The 26,700-nt window shown below is 41.5% G+C and overlaps 2 protein-coding genes across 9 annotated transcripts in view; one reads left to right on the forward strand and one right to left on the reverse strand.

The window, feature by feature from the left end:
* The window catches only part of PPM1E (protein phosphatase, Mg2+/Mn2+ dependent 1E), a 219,996-nt gene extending 211,849 nt beyond the window's left edge, over positions 1-8,147 (forward strand). The window contains exon 7 of the mRNA XM_027518469.1: positions 3,022-8,147. Coding sequence (XP_027374270.1) covers positions 3,022-4,082 — 1,061 coding nt within the window. The 3' untranslated portion in view covers positions 4,083-8,147. The remainder of the gene's footprint in view (positions 1-3,021) is intronic.
* TRIM37 (tripartite motif containing 37) overlaps positions 5,623-26,700 on the reverse strand; it is a 151,438-nt gene continuing 130,360 nt past the window's right edge. For 3 of the 8 annotated variants that reach the window (XM_027518465.1, XM_027518466.1, XM_027518459.1), the window contains 3 exons: positions 20,904-21,014; positions 19,256-19,334; positions 18,088-18,771 (listed from right to left, as the gene is read on the reverse strand). In XM_027518465.1, the coding sequence (XP_027374266.1) occupies positions 18,741-18,771; positions 19,256-19,334; positions 20,904-21,014 (221 nt within the window). In that variant the 3' untranslated portion in view covers positions 18,088-18,740. Of the gene's footprint in view, positions 5,886-18,087; positions 19,335-20,903; positions 21,015-26,700 lie in introns of those variants that run through there. The other 5 variants (XM_027518464.1, XM_027518462.1, XM_027518463.1 and 2 more) reach the window with 4 other exon arrangements.

Below are 26,700 nucleotides of genomic sequence, written 5' to 3' on the forward strand. Positions count from 1 at the left end.
GGGATTGAGGAGTGCAAACACACGGGCACCTCCGAGGGCACGTCCTGTTTCCGGAACAGGGACAGGTGCAGGAGGCTGGGCCAGAGGACGGGGTGGGGAGAGGCAGTGCTGGTGCCAGTGTGGAGGGGCTTGAATGCCAGCCTCAGTGCCTGGGCTTCGCTGGGTGAGCAAGCTGAGGGCCCACGTGGTCAGGTTTGTGTTTACAAATATTTGTAATGATTACAGAAGATGAATTAGAGTGAAAAACCTAGATGAGAGATCATTCAGCGATGTGGACAGCTAAAAAAAGGAATACAGAAGAGGGTATAAATTGATGAGACAGAAATGACAGTTTTTGGGGAGAAAGAGGAAAGTTAACTTCTAGGTTTCTGACTTGTGTCACTAAGATGATGATGAAGCAGCAGCAGTTGGGGAGGAGGGAGGAGGGCAGATAATGAGTTCATTTTGGACATATTTGCATGCTAGGTGCCTGTGGGACGTCTCGGAAGAGGTAATTTATATGCAGGTAATTCCAATTATATGCAGTTGGAAATACAGATCTGGAGCTTAGCAGAGTTGTGAGTTGGAGACAGATTTGGGAATTCATCCCATTTTGGAAATAATATTAGCAACCTGTGAAGTGATTTTATATATATATGCTGCTAAGTCACTTCAGTCGTGTGCGACTCTGTGCGACCCCAGAGACCGCAGCCCACCAGGCTCCCCCGTCCCTGGGATTCTCCAGGCAAGAACACTGGAGTGGGTTGCCATTTCCTTCTCCAATGCATGAAAGTGAAAAGTGAAAGTGAATATACAGTAGTTGAAACCACAGGAATGGATGACATTGCCCAGGAGTATGTAGTGTGAAGACAGACCAAGGCTGAGGCTCTTTCCTTACGGTAGAAGACCATGACGTCATACTCTCCTGGTGTGCGTCTTGGCTCTGCCACTTTACCAGCTGTGGGCCTAGGTGAATTTACTGAACTTCCCATCTGTTTGTTCCCTTGTAAGGCAGGAATAGTCATAGTACCTGACTCATTGTTTTTGTATTAGATAGTATAATACACACACACACACACTTAGAACCCTGCCTGGCACAGTCTTAGCATACAATGATTTGGGTTGCTATTAAGTGAAGGAGCCAGTAAAGAAAATCAGGAAGAGACAGAGACGCAGGGTGTCAGATGCTGGGGAGGGGGTTTTTCTAGGCGTGTGTAGTTAACAGGGTCAAATGCTACAGAGATCAAGTGAGTTAAAAAAGTCACAGAATTTTGAAAACAGAAAATGGTTGTGGATATAGGTAAACTGCTAGAGATTGTTTTTTAAGTCAGGAGGAGGAATTGAGGGAATTCAGGCCTGGTAAACTTAATTTTCTTTGAAGTAGGAAATATGCCATCTACCAAAATCCTATAACTGAATTGGAAAGAGTTGAAGAATGTAAGATTTGGAAAGCTCATGGAGTAAATCAGGGGGCTAAATAAAGACAAGAAAAAGGACTCCTAAGCAGAGTTCAACTCTACTCAGAAAATAAATGACACTAATACTTTTAAAATGAAACTCATTTCAACTGTGTCTCCCCCTGAGCCCTTTGGATTGATGATCCAGAGTTGACATGGTATGTTTTCTGGCATATGGAGAGAGGGGGTAGAAGACAAGAGGATGGTGCCATTTCCGCCGTGAAATGGGCGACCATGCCCTCCTACCAAATTTGGGGGCGAAATGTCATGAATTTGACATCTAACAGTAGAGCAGGTGAAAAGCCAGAATTCTGGCAGCATTTTCTCTTGTGCAAATCTTTGTATGTTCTGTTCCAAACTAACAGTTGCAGTAGCCTTTTAATTGAAGCACTAAAACAAGATTTTTGGGAACAGTATGACTCAGATCACATTTATTTTTAGAGCTGGAATTCAGAAAATAATGATAATAATACAGTCAGGTGGAGTAGGGGATGGGGACATTTAGTAAAGTAGGTTGGTGGAGGACACTGAATCCCCATGATTGGAAGCTTTCATCAGCTGTAACAGGTTACTGAAGACTGCACGGTATAGAACTAAAGTTGACAAGATCAAAACCATACTTGAGGAAGATGGGTCTTGCTACTGTATGAAAAAGACTAGGTTCTTGTCTTGCAGATAAACTAAACCAGGTAATTAAATATTAAGTTATCTGTTGTTTAGGGTATCCCATCATGTGGTCTGCTGGGTAGGGCATGTGGCCCACAGTGGTTCTAACAGAGTTATCCGTAATGTTCCTATTGAGCTTTCTGGGCCTATCTGAAGATTAAAGAGAGATGTGAAATATTGGAGAGAACTTTACTAGGGTAAGAGAGAACCAATAACAGATCCCACAGACAGTGACAATATGGCCACAGCATCTAAGTAAGTATACTTATCTTCATTTTATCTTCCCCTCGTCAGAAGGCTCAGTTTTAGTGCAATAGAGAGGATAGTAACTGAAGAGTCTTTAAAGTGCTATGACCTGGATCCAGGCATCCTGACTCTGCTGCCTGCATCCTTGACCACTAAGCTATATGCTACTACTTTAAGAATGATAAAGCACTTTGTAAGCAAACAAACAAAAAACCAGCAACAAATTATAATATCCTAATCTAGGAACTATTGCTCAGTACTCCATGTTTTTCATGTAGAGAAGCCAGTGAGTATCCCTTGTGGTGATGTTATTTGGTTACCTGGCAGGCACAGGACCCATTTGCTGAGGCTCTCCCCAAGTACTAAAGGAGCACAGCGAATATAAACAAGGGATCTGGAAGTGCTCTGGACCTGGAAGTGCTAAAATGCATCGCAGATGATCCATTACCACAGTAATCTGGTGGCACAAACCTAGCTTAGTTGGGCCCGAGTTCTCCAGTCTGTTGCTGCACCAAGTATTCAACTACAGATTACTCCCTAGCAGTTGCCTCTGTGTCTCTGGTAATACTGTTCCCTCAACAGAGGGCCCTTCTCTGCCCAGGACATTAGAGCTGGCCATAAACATTCTGACCTGCAAGATAAACCAAAATGACCTGTTTGCTAATTCCCGCAGGAGATGCTGAACATAAGCCATATATCTGTGGGGATGCCGATTCTGCCTCTACTGTTCTGGATGGAACTGAAGACTACCTCATTCTGGCCTGCGACGGCTTCTACGACACCGTGAACCCTGACGAGGCAGTGAAAGTCGTGTCCGACCACTTGAAGGAGAATAATGGAGACAGCAGCATGGTTGCCCACAAGTTAGTGGCATCAGCTCGTGATGCAGGGTCAAGTGATAACATCACTGTTATTGTGGTTTTCCTGAGGGACATGAACAAAGCTGTAAATGTTAGTGAGGACTCAGATTGGACAGAGAACTCTTTCCAAGGAGGGCAAGAAGCTGGTGGGGATGACAAGGAGAGTCACGGGGAGTGCAAGCGCCCCTGGCCCCAGCACCAGTGCTCCGCTCCAGCCGATCTGGGCTACGAGGGGCGTGTGGATTCTTTCACGGATAGAACCAGCCTGAGCCCAGGGTCCCAAGGCAACGTGCTGGAAGACCCGGGCTACCTAGATCTCACACAGATAGAAACAAGCAAGCCTCACGGTGCCCAGTTTTTGCCACCAGTTGAGATGTTTGGTCCTGGTGCACCAAAGAGAGCAAATCTTATTAATGAGCTAATAATGGAGAAAAAATCAGTTCCATCATCATTGCCTGAATGGAGTGGTGCTGGAGAGGTTCTCTCTTCTTTTAACGTGGGTTCAACAGGGCAGCAGGTATGCAGCATGGGGAGCTTGCCTCCTGTTTGTTCTAGGCTGGAAAATGAACAGTTCAAGTTCCTGGGAAAGAGAGTTTCTAGGTTATCTCATTTACATTACCACTACTCAAAGAGGCGGCATGGATTCAGGTTTAATCCAAAGTTTTATTCTTTTCTCTCTGCTCAAGAGCCTTCCCACAAAACAGGCAGTAGCCTGTCCTCACTTATTCGAAATGGGAAGAGAAATAGTATGTTAAGAAGTTCTCTGCCATGGAGGCAAAATAGCTGGAAAGGGTACAGTGAAAACGTGATGAGGAAGCCCAAAAAGAGTAACGACCCTGCACACCCAGAGCTTCCCTGGAGCTTTAAAATATAATCTTTCTCTCTAAAGTAGGCTAGCTAGCTCTCCCCCAATACAGATATCACCATCAGAGTAGAAACAAGGTAGGTATTTCTGAAATAATGTGTGCTTCATTATAATGAGCCATGGATGGCTCAACTCTTAAATGTAAATAGATCTCTAGGAAACTCAATACAGTGTTTTCAATCTAATAAAAAGCAGTACTGGCGGTTTCACTAGCAAAATTATACCACTGGTCCCTGTGATGTGTCTCTATACCTACATACACCCCCCAAGACCCCGTCACGTCACTAGTGGAGGCTGGCGAGTTACTTCAGTCAGGATACATAGTGCTGAAATCTGGATGCAGGTGAAGTTCGGTCTGATGTGCCTAATATATCTCTGGAAAACTTAATGCAGAATTAGATCTACTTGAGGATGTTCCTCAGAAGACTGGGGACGATGAGGGGAAACCTCTCCCCTGTTTTTGGTAGGTAAAAGACTAAAAGCCATATGGGTTTTAACTGGAAAAAATGAAAGTAGAAAACTAGTGTAAAAATGTCATATTCTCAGACTTGTGAGGTGGTATATAGTCAAACAGATTCACTAATTTTTTTCCTGTAACATAAAAGACCAACAATGAAAATTTTTTGAATTAAGTATTTCCTAGGGCTGTAGCTATTTGGGAGTTTCATAACCTGTTATGGTGCTTTTGACGGAATTGTTTTTTAGAAGACCGCTGTCAACTGGTTTTAACCTATGATGCTAATGTGTTTTTCATTGTACCTTCATCTCAGGAATAAAAACTTGTTTAATGGAGATGATTTCAGGTACAAATATACTAGAATCAAGTTGCCATTTTAAAAGAAAATCAAATAGTATTTCTATTTTTTCTGCCTTTTTTCTTTTTTTTTAAAGTTCACAGACAGTAAAGGCATATACTACAATAAAATAAAAAGTGGTTTTGGAGAATGAAAAATACTAGTTTTAACTTCTCTAAAATTGTTTCCCCTGAGGGGATGGAATAATTGGTATGGAAGAGGCTGAAAGTAACTGCCTAAAGTGAGCCCAGAGGCCACATGCAAAGGAGAATGTGGCTGACTGCAGCTGAGGTCTGTTTAGTTGTAAATTTGAGTCCTGCAGCTTCAGACCAGAGAGCCAGGACACGTGTTACTCATTTCAGTATTTATTTACATTTGATATTTTGAAATTGTCTGCTTTTTGCCATTTCTGCAGTTTCAAGTTGGAACCATATCTGCAACTAGAGGCAGCAAATAAACTAATAATCAGGTTAATTGAGTGCAGCAGCCTGGTTCTGAGAATCATGAAATGTCTCCGTAGGACATTCTGCCCTCTCCCAGTCGGGCGTGGAGCCACTGGCTCCCTCGTGCTGTCGGGAGACACTGAATGCTGCTGCTGAGAGGCTCACACAGCACAATACAACTACTTTATGCTCCCCAGACTCAGAATGGAGGACTAAGATTCCTGGATTTTAAACACAGAGGGGGACTGTAGCATATTTTGGGGTGCCAGGGTAGCTATAGCAAATAAATAAAAGATGCATTTCAGCAACAGATTGTTAATCTACAGATTTTATTTTTAAAAATTTGGATGTAAGTAGAGATTTTCAGTCTTTTTCTTTTCTGAAGTCATTTCTTCTCAAGTCTGTGACACATGGCTGAGGAGGAGGGGGTACACATGGATCAGCCATCGCACCAGTCTTTTCACCATCCCGAGGCTTTACCCCCATCCACGGGCCTCGCCCACATCGGTCATTTTCTGAAGCCTAGATCATGTTAACAACCCATCAGGTGCAGTGTCAGTTTCAAAGCAGATTATCTAGGGAAACAAGAAAACAGGCAGCAGAACATTGGTATATACAATAGTCCGAAGCACTCAGCCAAGCAAAACGTTTTTTAAAAGATTCTTCTATAGTTGTCTATTGCTGATGATTTTGATCAGAATAAAGAAGGTGAAAGAAGGTACAAGTCAAGTGATAGGTTTTGTTCAGTGGGAAAAATGGTTGGAAACTGGGAGTAACAGGCATCTTTAAGGGTCTGAATTTTGTAGGTGTAACTACATAAGCAGTGTTAACTCCATTTCTCATACCAGTAGCCCTCTAGAAAATAAAAGTAGTTCTAGTGTGGTCACGTTATAAGCCAATAATGTACAAATTAGCAACTATTCATTTGTTCACAACATGCATATTTATAGAGTAGTTAGGTACCACTTGTAAGTCCTTTAAAATTCTATAATACATATTAAAGTAGTGGTTATTGGTCTGACATATGCTGCTCTTGGGTCTGTCTATCAACTAGATAAAAAGCAGTGCTTTGTGAAATGCAGTGTTATATCTTAATGCCACTGGTGATAGAAAGTAGTTCCCTTCAGTTCAAATCCTGTGCCCTTATTTGCTGCTTGCTGACGTAAGCAATAAATACCCCTCTAACTAATGGTATCTACACATTTCTGTAACTTGTATTTAATGATGGTGTATCTGGTGATTGTAAAAATATTAGACAGATATAAAAGCATATATATTAACTGTTAATGCTGAGGTATATAGTCTGTGAATTATGTGTTTTGTACTTCTATTCATTGTGTAATTTAGTGATGGTGGAGAAGATCTACACCCAATCCTTAAGAGTGGCAGTATCCCTTTTACGATTTAACATGATCTGCATCAATTTGTTTGCTTGCTGAAGTTTTGTTAGAATAGGAAATAGTAAAACAAATATTAAAAAGAGAGTGTAGTGCTGGTTAGGGAAACAGACTTCAAGTCACTGACTGAAGTCACGCGAACTCCTTGTACATTCACTGTGAGTTTCAAAGGGAATCGGTCCCTAATTTCCTTTGTTCACTTTCCGGATATGGACTTTTAAGAGAGATCTAAGGTTAAGTGACATTACAGCACCCAACACTGGGGCTGTTAATCCTGTTTAGGTCTGTACTGAAAAGGAAGGTGGAAATACATGTATATATCTTTTCTTTACCTAGAAGTGCCATCCATTGTCCTTGAATTAATATAAAGTTAGTGTTGCACTTAATTTAACCAGGAGGATCCTCGAAAGTAACACCTTTACCAAGGACAATGTCAACAATGTCAGTGTCAACCCTGAGTCTGATTCTGACCACATTCATGGTGGCCACGGTCAGCGTGGTGGCATAGTGTCACTGCATCTCATGACAACAGCACTCCTTTGTTGGAATACTGTGCCAGGAAGAAGCGCAACGTCCGCTGGGCAGATGATGCATAAAGAAGTTACGTGTTCACAGATCAAACTGCTGTGGTTCAGGTACTTCCTTTCCCAGCAAAGGCTTGCTGAGGCTTTGTGAGAAAGTGATCTAAATTATTATTTTAATGTTTAAACATAATTTGTTCACTCAGTGATCATTCTCATGGAAGCAAGGCCATAAAAAGGAATACTGCAGCTTTGACCCTACAATTGAGGAGAATTACTCTTTGGATTGTCAGCTAGCTAAAGAACATACTTTTTTTTCACCTTTTAAAAGCACGTGATGTTAAAGGACAAGTGCCCACTCTGCCCTTCTGACCTGTGAATAACTTAAATGGTTCCCCCCCCGCAAAAAAACAAAGTACTGCCAGTATTATGACTATTTTCTGAGACAAATGGTACTGTGTTCAAAAAAATTGTTACTTCCTCTAGCAGCATTTTATCTTCTATTGTAAAGACTATTTGTTGTACTAATTAGAAAATATGAAATAAGATAGGGAACTCCAGACTGACACAGCAATTGTTCTGGAAAAGGAAAATACTCTAATAAACTTTGATGTAGTAACTAAGCTATAGATACATCATTGCTAACTCTTACTCTAGGTGCTCTTTGGTGAGAGACATGCCATTTGTTCTCTTGTTCATGATATTTCTCTGCAAAGAATTCTCTATGGAGTCGAGCAAGTGAAGTGAATCATTTCTTACCAAGCAAATTTATCAATTTATAAATCTTCTCTAAAGCTCACTTTTGAGTTCAGTTGTAATCATGAGTGATCCTTCATATTTTATTTAAAACTGTTCATTCAGGTAAGAAGTATGTTGAAATTTTGCCAATATCTTAATAAAACCCAGCAATTTAAAAACATTGGTCATCTGTCTTTATGTTCACAGGAAGATTACTTAGTTCTAGGATTTAAGTTGGTTTTCTCAGAACTGAAAATAAAATCCTGAAGTAGTGGTTTTCTAAACTTTAAAGTGGGGACATTGAAAAGTTTGCTAAGTGCTGCTACAATTGTTAGTCCCTCCCCAGAAAAACCAGAAGAGATCTTTCTCATCTTACACACATTTCTCCCATCAGTTTAATGTTGGGGGTTCATCCTAAAACAGATGAATGAGGAATAGGACCTGCAAATGGCTAAGTGCTGACTCCTCAAATCTCCCAATTACTTTATTCTTCAAACTCTGCATCCAGCCAGAGTTCTTCCCTCTCCCTTGGTCTTTCTCCTTTTAGTTTCAAACTGGAAGGAAGGAAATAATCAGGTGAATTGTGGTTGAAAGTCTGTCCGGAGGAATGGTTTGAGAGAGTAACAGGAGACAGAACAATGCAGTTGTCCCAGTGCAGTCAGTACACTGCATTTGTACCCACCTCTTACACCATTAAGTCCTAGAAAATTAATTTCAACCTTTAACTCCTAATCACTTAAATTCATTCAGTACTTAGTGTGATTTTATATAAACTCAAATAAGAATTCAGAAAAAAATGAAGGTCTGAAAGAACCTTATTTGCAAGAGTTTGCTACAGTAGGGAATGAAAGAAAAGCAATATTATTATTTATACTTGAAAAAAATCCCCTACTGGTATTCTAGGTTCGAAAGGAACATCTCTTTCTGAAGCACACAAACACACATGGCTTTTTCAGTTTTCTATTTCCTGGGTTTTTTTTATAATCTCATCACTTTTATAATTAAAAATATTTTTGGATAGAAAACTAAAAATGGCCCATTACTTTCTGAACCCTGAATCTGAATTACTTATGTTTTTAATTAAAAAATTATAAGAACCACGGTACTTCCAGCTTCCAATTCTAAAATGTAGAGCTAAAGGGAATACTGCTTCCACTCTTCTAAATAAAAGCCAGATTTACTTCAAATTATAACTTTTTTCACACTCATCAGAGTTGAGGTTGCAACTGGCCCAAGTTGAAGAGGGGCCGGCGCCTCTGGGCAAGCAGCACCCTCAGCACTGGTTTCTCTAGGGCAGCTCTGGAAGCCAGCCATTCAGCGAGAGAGTGCTGACAGATACAGGCAGAGCGGGGCGTCCAGGGAGCTGCGGGAAACCGGTGGAGTCCGCCCTCTCTTGCAAACCCTACCAGGACTCAGAGGAAAGGTCCGGGGCGGAGCAGGTCCAGCAGTGGGATGTAGGGGGCCGCGGGGGCCCATCACCCTTCCCTCAGCTCGCTCACACAAGCGTCGTTCTGTGCAGGAGAGAGCCATGGACGCTGCCCCTAGGGCACCTGTGACAAGCTGATGGAAGGGAACAGGGGAGGGAGCAAAACCCTACTCCTGGGGAGGAGGAGTATCGCCAGGCCTGTAAATAGCTGTAAATACACACTAAGTAACACGGCACCTTAATCCAAGAATGCCAGTCCCGACCCACATGCAGTCGAGCTTCAAAGAACAGAACAGTTCTGGGCCGACAGCAGAGCAACAAAAGTCTGCAGAGACGTTAACTTGGAGGCACAGTACAAAATTCAGGGTCAGAAGAGACACTGCATTTCTGCCGGGGAGGGAATTACCAGAGCAATGTACTGCTCTAGAACGCAACGCCACGAAGGTTGATCACAGCAGTGACGAACCGCAAACCAAACGCAACTCCTAACCAGATTCATTCAAACTCTTGTGGTACAGATCTAAGCAGGCCTGCCCATTTTTAGGCATAAAAACCATTCACCAAACTACTGTTCTACACAAAATGTGTTGCTTTCAGCGAAATACAGAGACGCATCTGAAAGCAAGAAAAAATGTATTCTTCTGAGTGAAGTAACCAGGGTGGTGGGTGCCAGCAGGGAGCCTGCCTCTCCCAGGTTCTGTCCAGGTGGCCTCCCCTCCCGGGGCCCCCATGGGGACCTTTGTAATTTGAGCCTGTTGAGCTGGAGCCAATGTGATTTGAGTCACTGTGGGTGGGACTGTAAACTGGTACAACCACTGTGGAGAACAGTATGGAAGTTCCTTAGAAAACTCAATATAGAACTACCATTATGATCTAGCTGTCTCACTCCTGGGCATATATCTGGAGAAAAACATAATTTGAAAACACACGGTGCACCCCAATGCTCACTGCAGCACTGTTTACAAAAGCCAGGACGTGAGATCTAAACGTCCACTGACGAAGGAGCGGATAAAGAAGACGCGGTGCACAGATACAGTGGAATACTACTCAGTCACAAAAAGAACAAATCATGCCATCTGCAGCAACAGGAATGCATCTAGAGACTGTCATACTGAGTAAAAGAGGAAGATAAATATGTCGCTTATATGTGGAATCTAAAAAAATGGTACAAATGAATTTAATACAAAAATAGTACAGATGTAGAAAACAAAGTTACAAGATAAACTGGGAGACTGGGATTGATACACACACTGAAATATATAAAGTTGATAACTAATAAGGCTCTATTATACACACAGGGAAATCTCCTTAATAACTTCAGACTGACTTGACAAGGATTTTGGAACTGACAGAAATTAAAATAACTATGGCTTCCCAGGTGGCGCATTGGAAAGAATCTGCCTGCCAATGCAGAAGATCCCCTGGAGAAGGAAATGGCAACCCACTCCAGTGTTCTTGCCTGGAAAATTCCATGGACAGAGGAGCCTGGTGGGCTACAGGCCATGCGGTCACAAAGAGCTGGAGATGACTGAGCGTGCACATACCCTTGGTTAATATGTTGTGGAAATAACGGGCAAGTATGCAAGATCATATGGGTGATTTCAGCAAAGAGAAACTAATAAACAGAAATGCCAGAAATTAAAAATACTGCAGCAATGATGATGGGTGTCTTTGACTGCCTAATCAATAGATCTACCACCGCTGAGAAGAGAATAAGTAAATTTAAAGAAAAGTCCATAAAAATTACCCTAACTGATGGGATTTCCCTGGTGGTCCAGTGGTTAAGAATCCACCTTCCAATGCAGGGCATCCCTGGTGGGTTAGATCCCTGGTGGGAGAACTAAGACCCCACATGCGATGGGGCAACATAACCCCAGTGCTGCACCTGCTGAGCTGGCACGCTCTAGAGCTCCCCGCCACCCGCCACTCTAGAGCCCCTGCACCACAACTAGAGAAGCCTGTGCTGCAACGGAGACCCAGTGCAGCCAGATCAATTTTAAGCTAAAAAAACAAAAATGTAGTGAGTGGCCACAGAGGAAACAAAACGCTTAAAAAAAACCAAATGAAACACAAGATAAGGAAAAAAAAAAGGAAAAATGAAAGCAAATTAAATCCAGAACAGAACAAATAAGAGCTGTGGAACTGTATCAGCCTAACATATGCATAACTGGAAACCCTCATGTGTTGCTGGTGGGAACGCAATGGCAGTGCCTTCTGGAAGTCTGGCACTTTTCTTATAAAGTTAAGCAGAAACCTGCTACATGACTGAGTGCAACGAGTTCTGACACCAGTTATCTGGGGTTAGGCCCAGCTTCACAGGTTAAGGGCAAAGTCCTCCACAGGACTGCTCTCACTTCAAATACCAAGTTTAGGGCCCGCACTATCCTTCCCCTAGCTTTGACAATTCACTAGAAAAACTCATAAACCCAGGAAAATACTTACAATTCCAGTTTTATTATAGCCAAATGATACCAATCAGAACAGGCCAAAGGACAGACACAGGCTGAGGTGGAGGAGGGCCCGAGTGTGGGGCTTTCTTGTGATCAGGAGCGCACCCTCCCACAGCAGCCAGGTGTGTAGGGTGCTGCCAACAAGGGAAGTTCAGCTGAGCTTCAGTGTCCAGTCCTTACTGTGGTTTCATTACGTAAGCGTGACTAACTCACTGGCAATAAGGCTGAACTATCTAGGCTAATACTATGTGACTCAGAGGCCCAATCCTCTAGTCACAAGGTTGTTAGTCTTTCTGGCAAGGCCAGTCCCCGTCTTGAGTTATCTCATGAAGCTACCAGAATCCACCATAAGTAACAACAAACACCCCAATCACTCAGGAAATTCCAAGGACTTAAGAGGCTGTATCCCAGGAACTAGGGACAAAGACCAAATTCTTTATTACATATCCCACTCCAAGGCAAACACTACACTAGACACAGACAACTTATATTCATACAAAAACCTACACACAAATGTTTGTAAAGTTCATAATCATGCAAAACTAGGAAAAATCCAAAATGTCCTACAATGGATAAATGAATAAATTGCATACATCCACACAGTGAAATACTACTCAGCAGTTAAAAAGGAATAAAGTTCTGATTCACACAACTAGGTAGGTGAAACTTAGCATTTTGCTAAGTGAAAGGCTACGTATGGTGTGATTCCACTTATATGACACTCTGGAAAAGGGAACACTGAAAGGACAGTTGCCAAGGCTGAGGGGGCAGAAGGGGGACCTACCTCCAAAGCCAGCACAGGGGAATCTGGGGGGTGACTGAACTGTTTTCCAAACAACTGCATATACCACAAAGATTAAATTTTAATGTATGTAAATTTTAAAATCAACTAGGATGTGTGGAGGAGGACAGAATACAGACTGTAACAGATGAATCTGACTGTATTACAAATGAATCACACCATCAGCCTGAAGAGAACAGGAAAGAAAGCAACCAATGCATTAGGGTTAGATTCCCCTAATGTCTTTGACATTTATTATTAGAATTCTGTTTGACAAGTTGTCCTTTCTTCTCCATTTAGTTTATTCAGCTGTTCATGTATATCTGTGTGGACTCATGGATATTTGTTCTTTGAGTTATGATCCTATACAGCCACTGTGTCACAGTTCAGGATCTAAACTGGATCTAAATAACTGGAAAAGTGCTTTGATGGGACTCATGGTTTTTCTCCTTAAAACATGCTGTTTACATATACATACATGATGCACACAAGTATGTGCTTTAGAAGGAGTGAGGATGTTTCCTCTTCTACCCAACAACACTCTAGTAAGAGGAAGCAAATCAGCACCCAGAGCTGTGTTTCTAAGTATCACTGTCCCTCCAAAAGGCAAGGAAAATTCAAGAGAAGCCTGGAGCATCTTATTGAGAGGAAGGATGGAAAGGGAAGGAGGGAGAAGGATACAAGATCAAGATCAAAAGAGTAAAGGAGCCAAGCTGGAAGAGCTTTGAACAGCCAAAACTAGAAAACTGAACTGTAAAACAATGGCAATACTGGATCATAACTCAAAAGAATAAAATTAATATCCACACAGATACAAACAGCTGAATAAACTAAATGGAGAAGAAAGGACAACTTGTCAAACAGAATTCTAATAATAAATGTCAAAGAAACTAGGGGACTAGAAAACTACCGTAAGACCACTGCAGTGATAACTGCTGTAGGCAAGACCCACCAGACCTAGTGCTGCTGGGCGCTAGAATGAGTGGGTAAGAGTTTAAGCAGAAACAGGATACTTGCATATCCTTAAAGTATTCGCCCTTAAAGTATTTAGTAATTCAAAGGGAAAAAATAGTAAATAGTGGGGAATCCTGGCAGATACCACCTTAACCAAGTAATTAAGGTTAACAATACCAATCATAAACATCTGCAGCATACAGGCCCTGATACAATGCATTCTGTAGAAGCCTTCTAATAATGCAGAATTCCAACTTAAGATGAAAAAACATCAGATGAGCCCAAGCAGAAGAACACTATAAAATAACTGGGGGCTTTTCCGGTGGTCCAGTGGTTAAGAATCTGCCTGCCAATACCAGGGACGTGGGTTCAATCCCTGGTCCAGGATGAGTCCAAGCCCGTGTGCAGCCAGCACGGAGCCAGTGCGTGGCAAATACTGAAGCCCGTGCGGCACAAGAGAAGCCCCCGCCGCGGGAGGCCCGAGCACCACAGCGAGAGAGCGGCCCCTGCTACGAAGACCCAGCGGAGCCATAAATACATAAGTAACACTTAGAAATAACCGGTCCACTTCAAAAATGTCAAGGTCATGAAAGGTAAGGGAAGACTGGGGAAAGAGCCTGAACTGGGGGACGCTAGGACACGACAGCTCACTGCGCTGTGGACTCCGGGAAGGGAAGAGGACGTGAGGAGTAACCGGCAAAATCTGAACGAAAGCTGTCGGTGGTCTGGGTACTAGTTTGTAAATAAGACCGACACCTTCGTTTTGGTTACTCTTCTGTGGTCGCGTACTCTGTTCACAAAAAGAGAAGGTGTTTCGGTTTTGGAAGGTTACATTTTCTAAGAATTCATCCATTTCTTCCAAGCAGTCCACTTTATTGTCATACAGTTGCTGACAGTCTTTGATGACTTTCTGTGTTGTCTGTTGTGATTTCTCCATTTTCATTTCTAATTTTGTTGATTCTTCTCCCTTTTTTTCTTGATGAGTCTGGCTAATGCTTTGTCTATTTTATTTATCTTCTCAAAGAACCAGCTTTTACTTTTGTTGGTTTTTGCTGTACTCTCCTCTGTTTCTTTTTATTTCTGCCCTAATTTTTATGATTTCTTTCCTTCCACTAATCCTGGGGTTCTTCATTTCTTCTTTTTCTAGTTGCTTTAGGTGTAAAATTAGATCACCAGTCCAAGTTCGATGCATGAAACGGGGCACTCAAAGCCGGTACACTGGGATGACCCTGAGGGATCGGATGGGGAGGGAGGTGGGAGGGGGTTCAGGATGGGGGACACATGTACACCTGTGGCTGATCCATGTCAGTATATAGCAAAAACCACTACAATATTGTAAAGTAATTAGCCTCCAATTAAATGAATTTTTTTTTAAAAGAGAAGCTGGGTGTACAGGAACACTCTCAAGATTTCTGCACGTCTATTATAAATCTAAAATTATCTCAAAATTAAAAGTTTTTTTTTAAAAAAGACAATATTTAGGTTTTTAACTATTAGGTATCAAAATGCTGGATTTGGCCCAACTGCGACAAACTGGAAGAAGTACTCAACCAGCACCTCACGGCATCCCTGCCAGCGGTGCGGAACAGCCTCCCTGGATCTCCTATTTCTCTGCCAAATGGGCACGACACACAGTTCATCCACCTCAAAGGTTACTTACAGATTCAATGACACAGTCGATCCAAGTTGTACAGAAACAATATGCCTGGGCACAACGCATGCATTACACTTACATCTTTAAGTCTAGGAGAAAATACTCTTCTGGACAATCTTCCAGGACCAAACTTGAGATTGAAAATACCAAATGATGCGACTTCCCTGGTAACCCAGTGGCTAAGACTCTGCGCTCCCAGTGCAGGGGGCCCAGGTTCAATCCCTGGTCAGGGAACTAAATCCCGCGTGCAACAGCTAAGAGCTCGCTTGCGGCAACTGAAGACCCCCTGTGTTGCAGTGGAGATCCCAGGTGCCACAACTAAGGCCCGGCGCAACCCAAAAAATAAATGTTTTAAAAAAACAAACTAAACTAAATGATGAAACCAAGAAAAACTATGCCCTTCAACAAAAGGAGGGGAAAAACATTTTTTTAAGTTGGGATTCTGTTAAGGAATACAAAGTACCAGAGAGCAGGACAAGTAGAGTGACTGACTGGAAATTTGGGTCGACTATCATGACTTTCGGAGACTGTGGGTGATGACGCTCGAAAGTGGGAAGACGGGGGAAGGTCTTTTATCAGAGCTCTTGCAGACCAGCTCAGGAAGCACCAGTGGGGAGAGGGGGAAGAACTGCTGTCTTCTTCTGTGCCTCTCCCCTCCCTCACTGCTTCCTAACACCTAGCAGAGGCAAGACTGGCGTGAGACGACCGCAGGGAAGGTGGAGGAGGGCTCCTGGCAGCACCGTGGAGGCGGGTGCAGACTGACAGTCGGGTGCAGGTGACACGGCTGGGAATTGGGGAAGGAACTGTTTTTCCAAAGATCCCACCACTAAAAGCTAATAGGTCCTTCCATTTTTTGAGGAAATCTTTAGGTCTTTCAGTCTTATCAGGATCCCAGAATGAATCAAATAGCAGATGCCCAATACCCCATATCACAAAAACTAAGCATAAAACAACGAATCAAATGTATGATCTTTTTGAGTTAAAAATAATGCCCTTTCTCACACCTACCTCCCTCACTTTGAAGGACGTATCAATGACATATCAATGACAAAGTAGAACTTGGCAAATTTTATCTGCAAAGGGTAAGAGTGTAAATATTTTAGGCTCAAGGGCCATTAGGTTGCCTAAGCAGCTACTCAACTCTGCCTTTGCAGGGCAAAAGCATCTGTGGACAATCTGTAAGTGAATGGATGTGACTACATTCCAACAAAACTTTATTTCCAACAGATAGCGGTAGGGATTTGGCTCAAGGCTAGAAGTTTGTTTCACCCCTAGAGGAAATGCCAGATAGACACTTGTTAATTTATGCCCCAGAAGTTTTCCTCAATGGATGGTGTGAATTCATATACGCTACATACTTCTTACTATTTTTAAATTCACAAACAACAATACTGGAAGTGAGCTATAACCAACAAAACAGACATGACATGATCTTCATCACCGGAGAACTGTTTTCTAGTACATCCTTTAGATACCTATAAGTTTGTTGGTTTTTGTTTTTTTTTTCCATGAAACCCTCTGTCAACTTTAATTATAAAAATAGAGAATTTCATGCCAGGAGGGCAGTTACAAATCATTTCTTTAGAAGCTTACTTTTTAAGCTTTTCAAGGTATAGACTTTAATATTAATATAGAATCAGAATATGGTACAAATGGCTTGAGTTTCTAAAATACATGAGAAGATAATATACCAATTAAATTCAAGTAATTTTCCCTACAAAATTTTTGTCATGCATAAAAAATACCTTCAAAATCTCCTATAGCTATAACAACAAAAACAGTCTTGCTGACATAGTAAACTCAAACTCGACCAATGTCAAAGGGTCTCAACCAGTTCTCAGTCCGTATGGAACAAGCGCAGCACTCCTCGATGCTCTTAACACAACCTGAGCGCGTAAGCAAAGCCCCCAAATACTCAAGAGCCAAACGTTCTGCGATTCATATATCATCATGTCATTCTGGGGAATCCACTTTAAGGTCATGAAAAATAAGAGTAAAGGCTAAGAACATTTACAATTTGCAAACAAACAAAACTGGACATCTCCCCCTAACAAAGGAAAAAAGGACAGCTTAGGATGCTATCATACAGAGTAATGACCCGAGAGTCTCACGGTTAAATCATTCGTGCTAAAAGCTCTTACAAATTTCCCCAAATGAATGGTCTCTTCTCAGGTTTCTCTTAATTCTTAACCATATGTGGTTTTCCATATTTTGAAAATAAGAACTTACACAGGTACACGGAAAAGCACTCAGTTCTATATCAAATACAGGTCAAGAAACACCTATGCAACAGTGAATTTCAAAGCAGAGTCAATCACATGTGTGTTTATGAATTCTGGTAAGACTCACTTAAAAAAAAAGAAACCCTACAATATCAATTCTTAAAATGACTTGCTCTCAACACTAATGAGACAAAATTCTTACGTAACAGCTTTACCCATTACAATGCAGTGTAGAAATAAGACAAAGCTGGATTTAAAACATGATCTCATCAAAATGTACTAAACACAAATGCATCTCTAGCTAACAGAAAATGAAATGTGAAGAACTTATTAGTAATATTTTAGACCATTACACAATAAGCTACTTACTAACTATATAATGGCACATCATTGTTATCATGACAGTAAGCAAATGCTAAATTTTTATTTCTCATATGATTATACTACTTAAAATTTTCCAACTAATTTAAGGAGAAAAAGTAACCACATACATTATGGAGATTATGAGATTATAAGTCTTCTAACTTCCCTATGCATCTATTAACAGCTCAAAAGCATCTATTACACACAGGCAATAGGATTAGGAAAAGGAGGGCTTCCTGTCCCAGTTTTAATAAATTGCAGAGACATAACATTTTCTCAAGTTCATTTTATTAACAAAAAGTGCAAACTGTTTTGAACAAAAGCAAACCATGAATCACAGCATTCGGTAAGACACTAGACATGGAAAAGGGAACAATATTCATTAAGTAAAAAATACGCAGATGAAATGCCTCTCAAATGTATACACACTCATGCTTTTACAATAGTCTCTTAGTCAGCTTTCAGTGTACTTTTCACAAATGGTATAGCAGCTCAAAAACAAATGCAGGAGCACAATGGTGAAGTCTGGCAATAATTTTGGACTGAGTATAGAAGTGAATGTTATAGCACACTTTCATGTATAATATGTAGGAATCTTTAAATGTATGGACACTGAAATCAATGTCCAGCTAATGAAAACAAAGGAAAAAACAGGGTTTTAAAATACCTGTTGCTCTGCAGTTGTTTGGTAAGAAGCAGGAAAAAAGTGAAATAATTTAAAATGTTCTTATATGTGTTTATATGACCAAGAACATAACCAATCCACATAACTTAATTCATTTAAAACTGCATTTGTAAAAGTCACACGAAAGAAAGCATGTGTGCCATCAGTGTGCCCGCCTGCACTGAGCAAACAAGAACAGAAGCGGAACCTCAGGCGGCCGACACATTCCAAAGAGGACGTTCAGTCTAGTGTTGCTTCAGTTACTCACATGAAGTGTCTTCAGGGCAGAATCTACACAGAAGTGATATTTCTGCTCACTAATCTATAGGCATTAATGAAACTAGAAACTGTAATTAAAACCCAAACTATAAAGGCGGTCATCTCAACAGAACTGAGGATCTAGCCAGGACAGGAGAGCACCGGCGCGGAGCAGCTCACTAAGTGCATGCACTACCTCGGGGTACATTCCTGGCAGTTAACTGCCCTTCTGTCGTAGCAGACAAACTGCCTCTTAGGAATACGCCAATTTACTAAGTTAATTAGGCTACACTGTTATTTCATTACATTACACAGAATTCTTCCCACATTTAATTTTTTCCTTTGTATTAATGTTTTCTACTAGGATTGTGCTACTTTCTAAAGTCTCAATTACTATTTCAAGTAGAGATGGTGAAAAAAATCTGATTATCTGACCACTGACAAATTTGAGCACCAACGACAGCCAATTTCGGGGTCAAGGAGGCTTACAAGTCAGTTCTCTTGATTTGAAAATTACCTTCCACTGTTTTCATCAGTACTGAAGCTGAGATCTTCAGGGCCTATTTGTTCACCATCAGGAAAACTGGAATGTGTATCTAGGAGAAAATGATAAAAAACAGTTAACAATTTTTAAAGACTCGTATTTTCTTTCCCATATCTCTAAGTGACCTTAGCAAGTGTGTTATTTAAGTGATAAAGAAAGATGTGCTGGGTTGTAAACAAATCTCTATTCTTAAGAGAATTCTTTATCAGAGTCAAGCATAAACAAACACAAAAGGAAAATAAAGGAGAAAAAACCAAAATGTGTTAACAGATGCCCATAATTAGAAGACGAAAGGCATTGCCTGACTTTGTCCCCTGGGGACACCATGGCAGCAGCTGAAGAACAGAATAAGGAACGATGATGATGGACACTCAAAGGATGATTTTGTAAATATAAAATGTATTTCCAAGTCAATTAAACTGAGCATGCAAACATCACTACAAAAACCCACCAACACTCAAAATAACTTTGCCTCAAATTTGGCTGCTTCTTTTAGAAGCAGAGAAAGTTACTAAGAATACCTTAATACTTAAAAATCATCAAACACTTGGCTCTGTATTGAAAAAGACACTAGCATATCAGGGAAATCTGTAAAATAAAAGATGACAATTAACATCAGCCTGACAATGTTGTCATTCCAGGAGTGCTTACAGAGGAATGCTCAGATTAACCATTAAGGTCTCTGGATAAAATACTAACAATGGGCGATGCACGTTAACTAAATTTATCGCAGTGATCATTTTGCAATGTATCGAATCATTATGTTGGACATCTAAAATAAAACTAATAACGGATTTCTCTCAGTTTTTTCCTAAGACTTTTTTATTTTTTGGAAGAAGAGGTAAATCAACGATTCTATAATCTGCACACATTTCTAAAATCAGAAAAGGTTGCCTTTTTTTAATATTTACTTGGCTGCACTGGGTCTTAGTTTGCAGCACAGGAGATCTTCACCACAGCCTGCGAGATTTCTCGCTGCAGCACTCAGGCTTCTCTAGCCGCGGCCTGTGGGTTTCTCTTTAGTTGTACACGGGCTTAGTTGCCCTGATGTATGTGGGATCTTAGTGCCCTGACCAGGGACTGAACCTGCGTCCCCTGCATTGGAAAGCGGGTTCTTAACCACTGAATCACCAGGGAAGTCCCTGGAAAAGGCTGTCTTTTAAAAACTTACTTTATTAGCTAGGCTACAAGTATCTCTGAAAAGAAAAAAGAAAATCAAGTATCTGAAACCTCCCAAGAGGGCTGGCTAACACTTACGCACTACAGGCCACTATCGGGATCTGCTGGAAATTCTTTTCTGTTTTGCCTTTTTTTTTTTTTCCAAACAACTCTTTAAAATGTAAAAGCTATTCTCAGGTCATAGGCTGTACCAAAGCAGGTTGTCAACATCAGCCTCGCCCATTAAGTAGCATGCCTCATCAGGTGTCTGACCAGGCAAATACAGCCTACCAAATTTTTTCAGTACTCATCATTTAGTCTACCCCAAAGAATGTTGTCTCACAAATGACAGTAATTTAAAAAAGAAAAAGAAGGAGAAGCAGCGAAGCAGAAACAGAAGCAAAGGAAACAGCAGCAGCAGCAGAGACGGTTTTACTAAGCCCCGCGACACCACGTGCTGCACCTTCGTCTGGGGGCTGCGCCATGAAAGCGTCGCCGAAGCCGCCCATGCCGGCGCGCTCCTCCCGCTCCTCGCTCTCGGTGTCACACTCGATGTCGCTGTCGCTACTCATTCCTGGCAGGGAAGAAGGAGAGAACATGTCTGACAGGAAACCACGTCAAGAAAAAGGCAGCCTCCTTACCCTAAACTGAGATTCTTCGGAATTTTACACTGAATGCCCAGATAATAGAAGATACCAAGCAAACATAGCAAAGAAAAAGTAACTGCACAAAACTCAGTTCTCTTTAGTTATTTAGAGCTGTGTTTATTTTTCTTCTCAAAGTGTCTGAAAAGTTTTAACTGAAAGCCAGTATTAATTTCATTATACTGATATATCTTTTCCAAAGCAAATACAGTTTTTTCCCCCTTGATAATCATGAGATAACAGGCGCTCTTTTAATCCTGATTCAATGTAGTTTCTAGCCTAAAATATACACAAATATAAACACGTATAAACACAAACATACATTTACACTTATATCTACACGTGTGCACACCAAATTCCAGTAATCTTAGCAATAAGTGAGTTACTATCCCATGTGGGCCTCCGATTTTGTTTTCGTGCATGAGTTGGTTTTAAAAGACAAGTTCTATAGGATTTTTCTAGTTCCACAAGACAGAGATCAAGAAAATCTGAAAAATCTTTCTGCTATAAACCCTTATAAATGCTAGATAAAATAAAATCTTGAAGTTTTAATGAACAGCTATATTTAAAAGAAAAAAGGGAAATCCATGGTACAGCAGAAAAAAGGATAAGGAAAATAGTGGGGTAGATGATGTCACCCCAGAGAGCCTGCTGTGAAAGGTGTTTGTTTTCGCAGCTCTACTGTGTGCGGGATGGAACCCACGCCCCCTGCGGTGTAAGTACAGAGTCTTAACCACTGGACCACCAGGAAGTCCCAGAAAATCTGTAATCCTCTGTTGAAAGTGAAGTCACTCAGTTGTGACCAACTTTCTGCTACTTCAGCGACTGTAGTCTATTAGGCTTCTCCTAATAGACTTCTTCCAGGCAAGAACACTAGAGTGGGTTGCTATTTCCCTCTCCAGGGGATCTTCCTGACCCAGGGATTGAACCCGGGTCTCCTGCATTGCAGGCAGACACTTTACCGTCTGAGTCACCAGGGAATCAAATCCTCTGTTCGGAATAGGCAAAAAAACACTGGATCCACCACAGAAAGGGAGATGAAACTGAGGCTAAATCTGCACTCCAAGCATAAAACTAAAACTCTCACTGAAAGAGTAATTAAATATGTCTACTGTCACAGGAAGACAGCAGGGAATTTTGTCTGGTTTCTGTGGTCAGTTCACCTCAGAATTCAAACAAAGGGCAGTGTGCCTAATTTAGGTTTGGGATTTACGGTTTCAGTTCAAATCTCAGGAAAGGAACATAAAAATTGGTCAGGAGCTAGTGTTTTTGAATAAAGCAAATGTAAAATCCTCTGGAGGGAAGATTCTAGGTAAGATGAAGCAATGTACACATTCCACCCCATCTTCTCCACTGAAGGAAGTTACAGAACCTTGACAGAACGCGCATGAAGTAGCTACTTGAGGACTCTGTAATCACGTCTACTGGTGTAGATAAGAACCTGAAGTAGCAACAAACTGACAGATTTAAAAGAGGCCCAGGGTCTCACACAAATCATATGAAAAATGTCTCGGGGGCTTCCCTGGTGGCTCGGGGTGGAGAATCCGCCTGCCAAGGCGGGAGACACGGGTTCCCTCCCTGGTCTGGCAGATCTCACAGGGTGCCACAGCCACTGAGCCTGAGCTCTAGAGCCCAGGAACCTCAACTACTGCAGCCCGCGGGCCCGAGAGCCGTGCTCCTCAACAAGAGAAGCCGCCGCTGTGAGAAGCCCGAGCACCACAAGCAGAGTGGCCTCCGCTCACCAAACTGGAGCAAAGCCCATGCAGCAGTGAAGATCCAGCACAGCCAAAAAGTAAATAAAATTATTTTTTAAGAAAATATCCAGAAATCATTCCAAAATTATTTCAGCACGTGAAAAACCAGGTAAAGATAAGCAACAAATATCAGTGCTGAGATAACAGAAATCATGTTGAAATTATCTAACAGAAGCAGATCTAAAAAACACTCATGAACACTTCTGAAACATTTAAAAGACCTCTGTGGTAGGAAAACTTCCACAATCCAGGTCACAATTACTATCACAGGAGGAAAAAAAAATGAATACTCAAATTTTCTACAAAGGGTGGTAAAAGTCTCAAAAAGACATGTTCCAACCAAACTTTACAAACAAGGCAGACAGCCTGCCTAAAGTGAGTCAGCAGGCACACAGATGCCACAAGGGCAGGGCCACACATTTTCATAGAATAACAGGAAAGAGACCACGTGATTCTGTGTTTCTCTGTGGGAAAAGATAGATTTTCAAAGAATTACTAACACATTGTTGTTAAAATTAAACTATTAATAGATGAATTAATAGCATGAGTGAAAGAGGAAATTAATCAGTGTTAAAGAACAATGAAATGAGCATTATAAAACAGAGGTTAACAAACAGGAGGATAAAAAGGGAATAGTTCCCTCCCTGGTGGTCCAGTGGTCAAGACCCCATGCTTCAACCACAGGAGATGTGGGTTCTGTCCCTGGTCAGAGAACTAAGATCGTGCCACATGCTGCATGGCAAAAACAAACCAATAAGACTCAAAAGCTTTCAGGCAGACTAAGGTAAAAAAGAGCAAACAAAATCAGCAATATCAGAGATAAAAGGGAACATCACTACAGAATCTACAGACATTAAAAGGATAATAAGGGAACAGTATAAAAAATTTTATGTTCATGGAGTCAAGAACACTGATGAAATGGACAAATCCTTTGACAGACACAAACTGCCAAAATTCATTCAGGTAAAAACAGATAACCCGAATAGGTATGTTAAGCATTAAAAGAAATGAAACTTGGTAGTTTAAAAAAATTATCACCAAAGAAAACTGTAGCCCCATATGGCTTTACCGGTGAATTCCTCTTCTTCTGTTTTTAAGAAGAGTTTGTATAGTATTACTTCTCCCTTAAACATTTTGAAGATACAGGCTGGATGTTTCTAAAATCTCCTTTCTCAGCAAAGGAAAAAACCTTCCTGCTTTAAAGAGCCAAGTACATGTGCACTCAGTCGTGACTGACTCTTTGAGATCCCAAGACCTGCAGCCCAGGAGGCTCCTCTGTCCATGGGATTTCCCAGGAAAGAATGCTGGAGTGGGTTGCCATTTCCTTCTCCGGGGAATCTTCCCTTCCCAGGGGTCCAATCCACATTCTCAAGAGCAAGACTGTTTAGAGCCCAAACCAGCTCCTTGCGTGAAGCACTACCTCCACCTTGTGGCCCTTCACAGAAATGTTGCCGAAACTCTAAAACCGACAAGCAAGTGTATTCTAGTGGCTTCCAAGGGGTCAGAATGTGCCTGCAGTCCAGGAGACCCAGGTTCAATCCCTGGGTTGGGAAGATCCCCTGGAGAAGGGAGGGCAACCCGCTCCAGTATTCTTCCCTGGAGAATCCCATGGACAGAGGAGCCTGGCGGGCTACAGTCCACAGGGTCACAAAGAGTCGGCCATGACTAAGTGACTAGTACGACAACAATGTATTCTTGGGCCTTCCTGGTGGCTCAGAGGGTAAAGAATCCTCTTGCAATGAGGGAGACCTGGGTTTGATACCTATGTTGGGAAGATTCCCTGGAGGAGGGCATGGCAACCCACTCTAGTATTCTCGCCTGGGAGAATCTCCATGGACAGAGGAGCCTGGCAGGCTACAGTCCATGGGGTCGCAAAGAGTCGGACACAATTAGGCGACTAAGCACAGCACAGTGAAACTCCAAGCACAAATCTGACCTCTTGGTACCAGTGTTTCTGAATTCCGAGACATATTAACCTCCAGGATTCACAAACGAGGAATTGGAATCCTCAGGAATTCCCAAAATCTTAAGCTATTCTTTAAATACTTAAAATAGTTTTCAAATTCTTTATTACATATCTTTTGAAATTTTTGGTTAGTTTGTAGTATTTACAAAAACTGTAGCCGACACTAAATATTCAAATACTGGAACATTCTGTGAACGTTATTAGGTAATAGTTGAAAACGTCACACTTAAACTCTCAGCAAGGTTTAGAGCACTACGTGGAATCACATGTCAAAAATGCCAATATGAGAACACTTTGCTTCCGAAACTTCCTATTTCCTGGAGCACACACAAAGGATCCCTGTACAGCAGTAGGCCCCAACCTTTTTGGCAGCAGGGACTACTTTTTCACAGATGGACGGATGTGGGATGGGGGTATGTCTGCCTGTTGCTCACTTCCTGCTGTGCAGTCCTATTCGTAACAAGTTGGGGACCCCTGTGGTATAGGATAAGATAGGACAGACTCATTAATATTTACACAGCAGCAGGCAGGGCCATGAACACACAAAATGGCAACAGCTATAGCCAGGACAGACCTGACTGCAACTGCTTCTTTGCAAGGTGCTCCTATGATCTCATTAAGCTTTGATTCTAGGTATCAGCATTTCCAGTTTATATGTTCAACTTGCCATAAGAGGATTCTTCCAGAACAGTCGTATGTTTCTGTGCTGCTGCTGCTGTTTTCTAGTTTAATCTCAATCCCGCACAGCGTGTGGGATCTTAGTTTCCTGCCGAGGGACTGAACCCACGCCCCCTGCAATGGAAGCATGGAATCTTAACCACTGGACCCCAGAAAAGTCCCCATGATGCTGTGTTGACTGTTAAAGATTAACTCTAACAGGAGAATAAGAATAACTTTTTCAGTTTTTTTATTTCTTGACTCATTTTTCTCAGGATTCAGAAAAACATGCATTTCCCAAGAAATGTTGGAAAGGAATTCCTGCATGAAAATACTTTTTGGTCTTTTATCAAGTCCTAAGATTGGAAGTTCCCTAGTTCTGTAAATGAGAAAACCAAACTGGTCTCTTGACCTCTAGGTCACAGGTCCTGGGTCCTGTACAACCACTGCCTGATGGCAGTGAGAGCAAGTACACGCAACATAAGGTCAAATAAATGAAAGCAGCTATTGTCAAGCAGCAGATCACCACCTACTGCTACATGCTTTGCCCCATATGTTACAGTGTGTATCAACTGCATTAAAGGGTAAAGCAAACTAGTGAGATTTCACCAACTCTAAGAAATTTGAATACAGGACTTTTCTTACTCCTACCAGAAGGTGTCAACAAGTTTTCACACAACTGGCTGTCAATGATAATCATTTTAAGATACCATTAAATGTGTGGATCACAACAAACTGGAAAATTCTTAAAGAAATGGGAATACCAGATCACGTTACCTGTCTCCTGAGAAACCTGTATGCAGGTCAGGAAGCAACAGTTAAAACCAGACATGGAACAACAGACTGGTTCCAATTAGGAAAAGGAGTACATCAAGGCTGTATATTGTCACCCTGCTAATTTAATTTATATGCAGAGTAAATCATGAGAAACGCTGGGCTGGATGAAGCACAAGCTGGAATCAAAACTGCTGGGAGAAATATCAATAACCTCAGATATGCAGGTGACACCACCCTTATGGCAGAAAGTGAAGAAGAACTAAAGAGCCTCTTGATGAAATGAAAGAGGAGAGCAAAAAAATTGGCTTAAAACTCAACATTCAGAAAACTAAGATCATGGCATCCGGTCCCATCACTTCATGGCAAATAGATGGGGAATCAGTGGAAACAGTGACAGACTTTATTTTGGGGGGCTCCAAAATCACTGCAGATGGTGACTGCAGCCATGAAATTAAAAGACAC

The sequence above is a fragment of the Bos indicus x Bos taurus genome, chromosome 19, assembly GCF_003369695.1.
Source record: "Bos indicus x Bos taurus breed Angus x Brahman F1 hybrid chromosome 19, Bos_hybrid_MaternalHap_v2.0, whole genome shotgun sequence".
Taxonomy (NCBI): domain Eukaryota; kingdom Metazoa; phylum Chordata; class Mammalia; order Artiodactyla; family Bovidae; genus Bos; species Bos indicus x Bos taurus.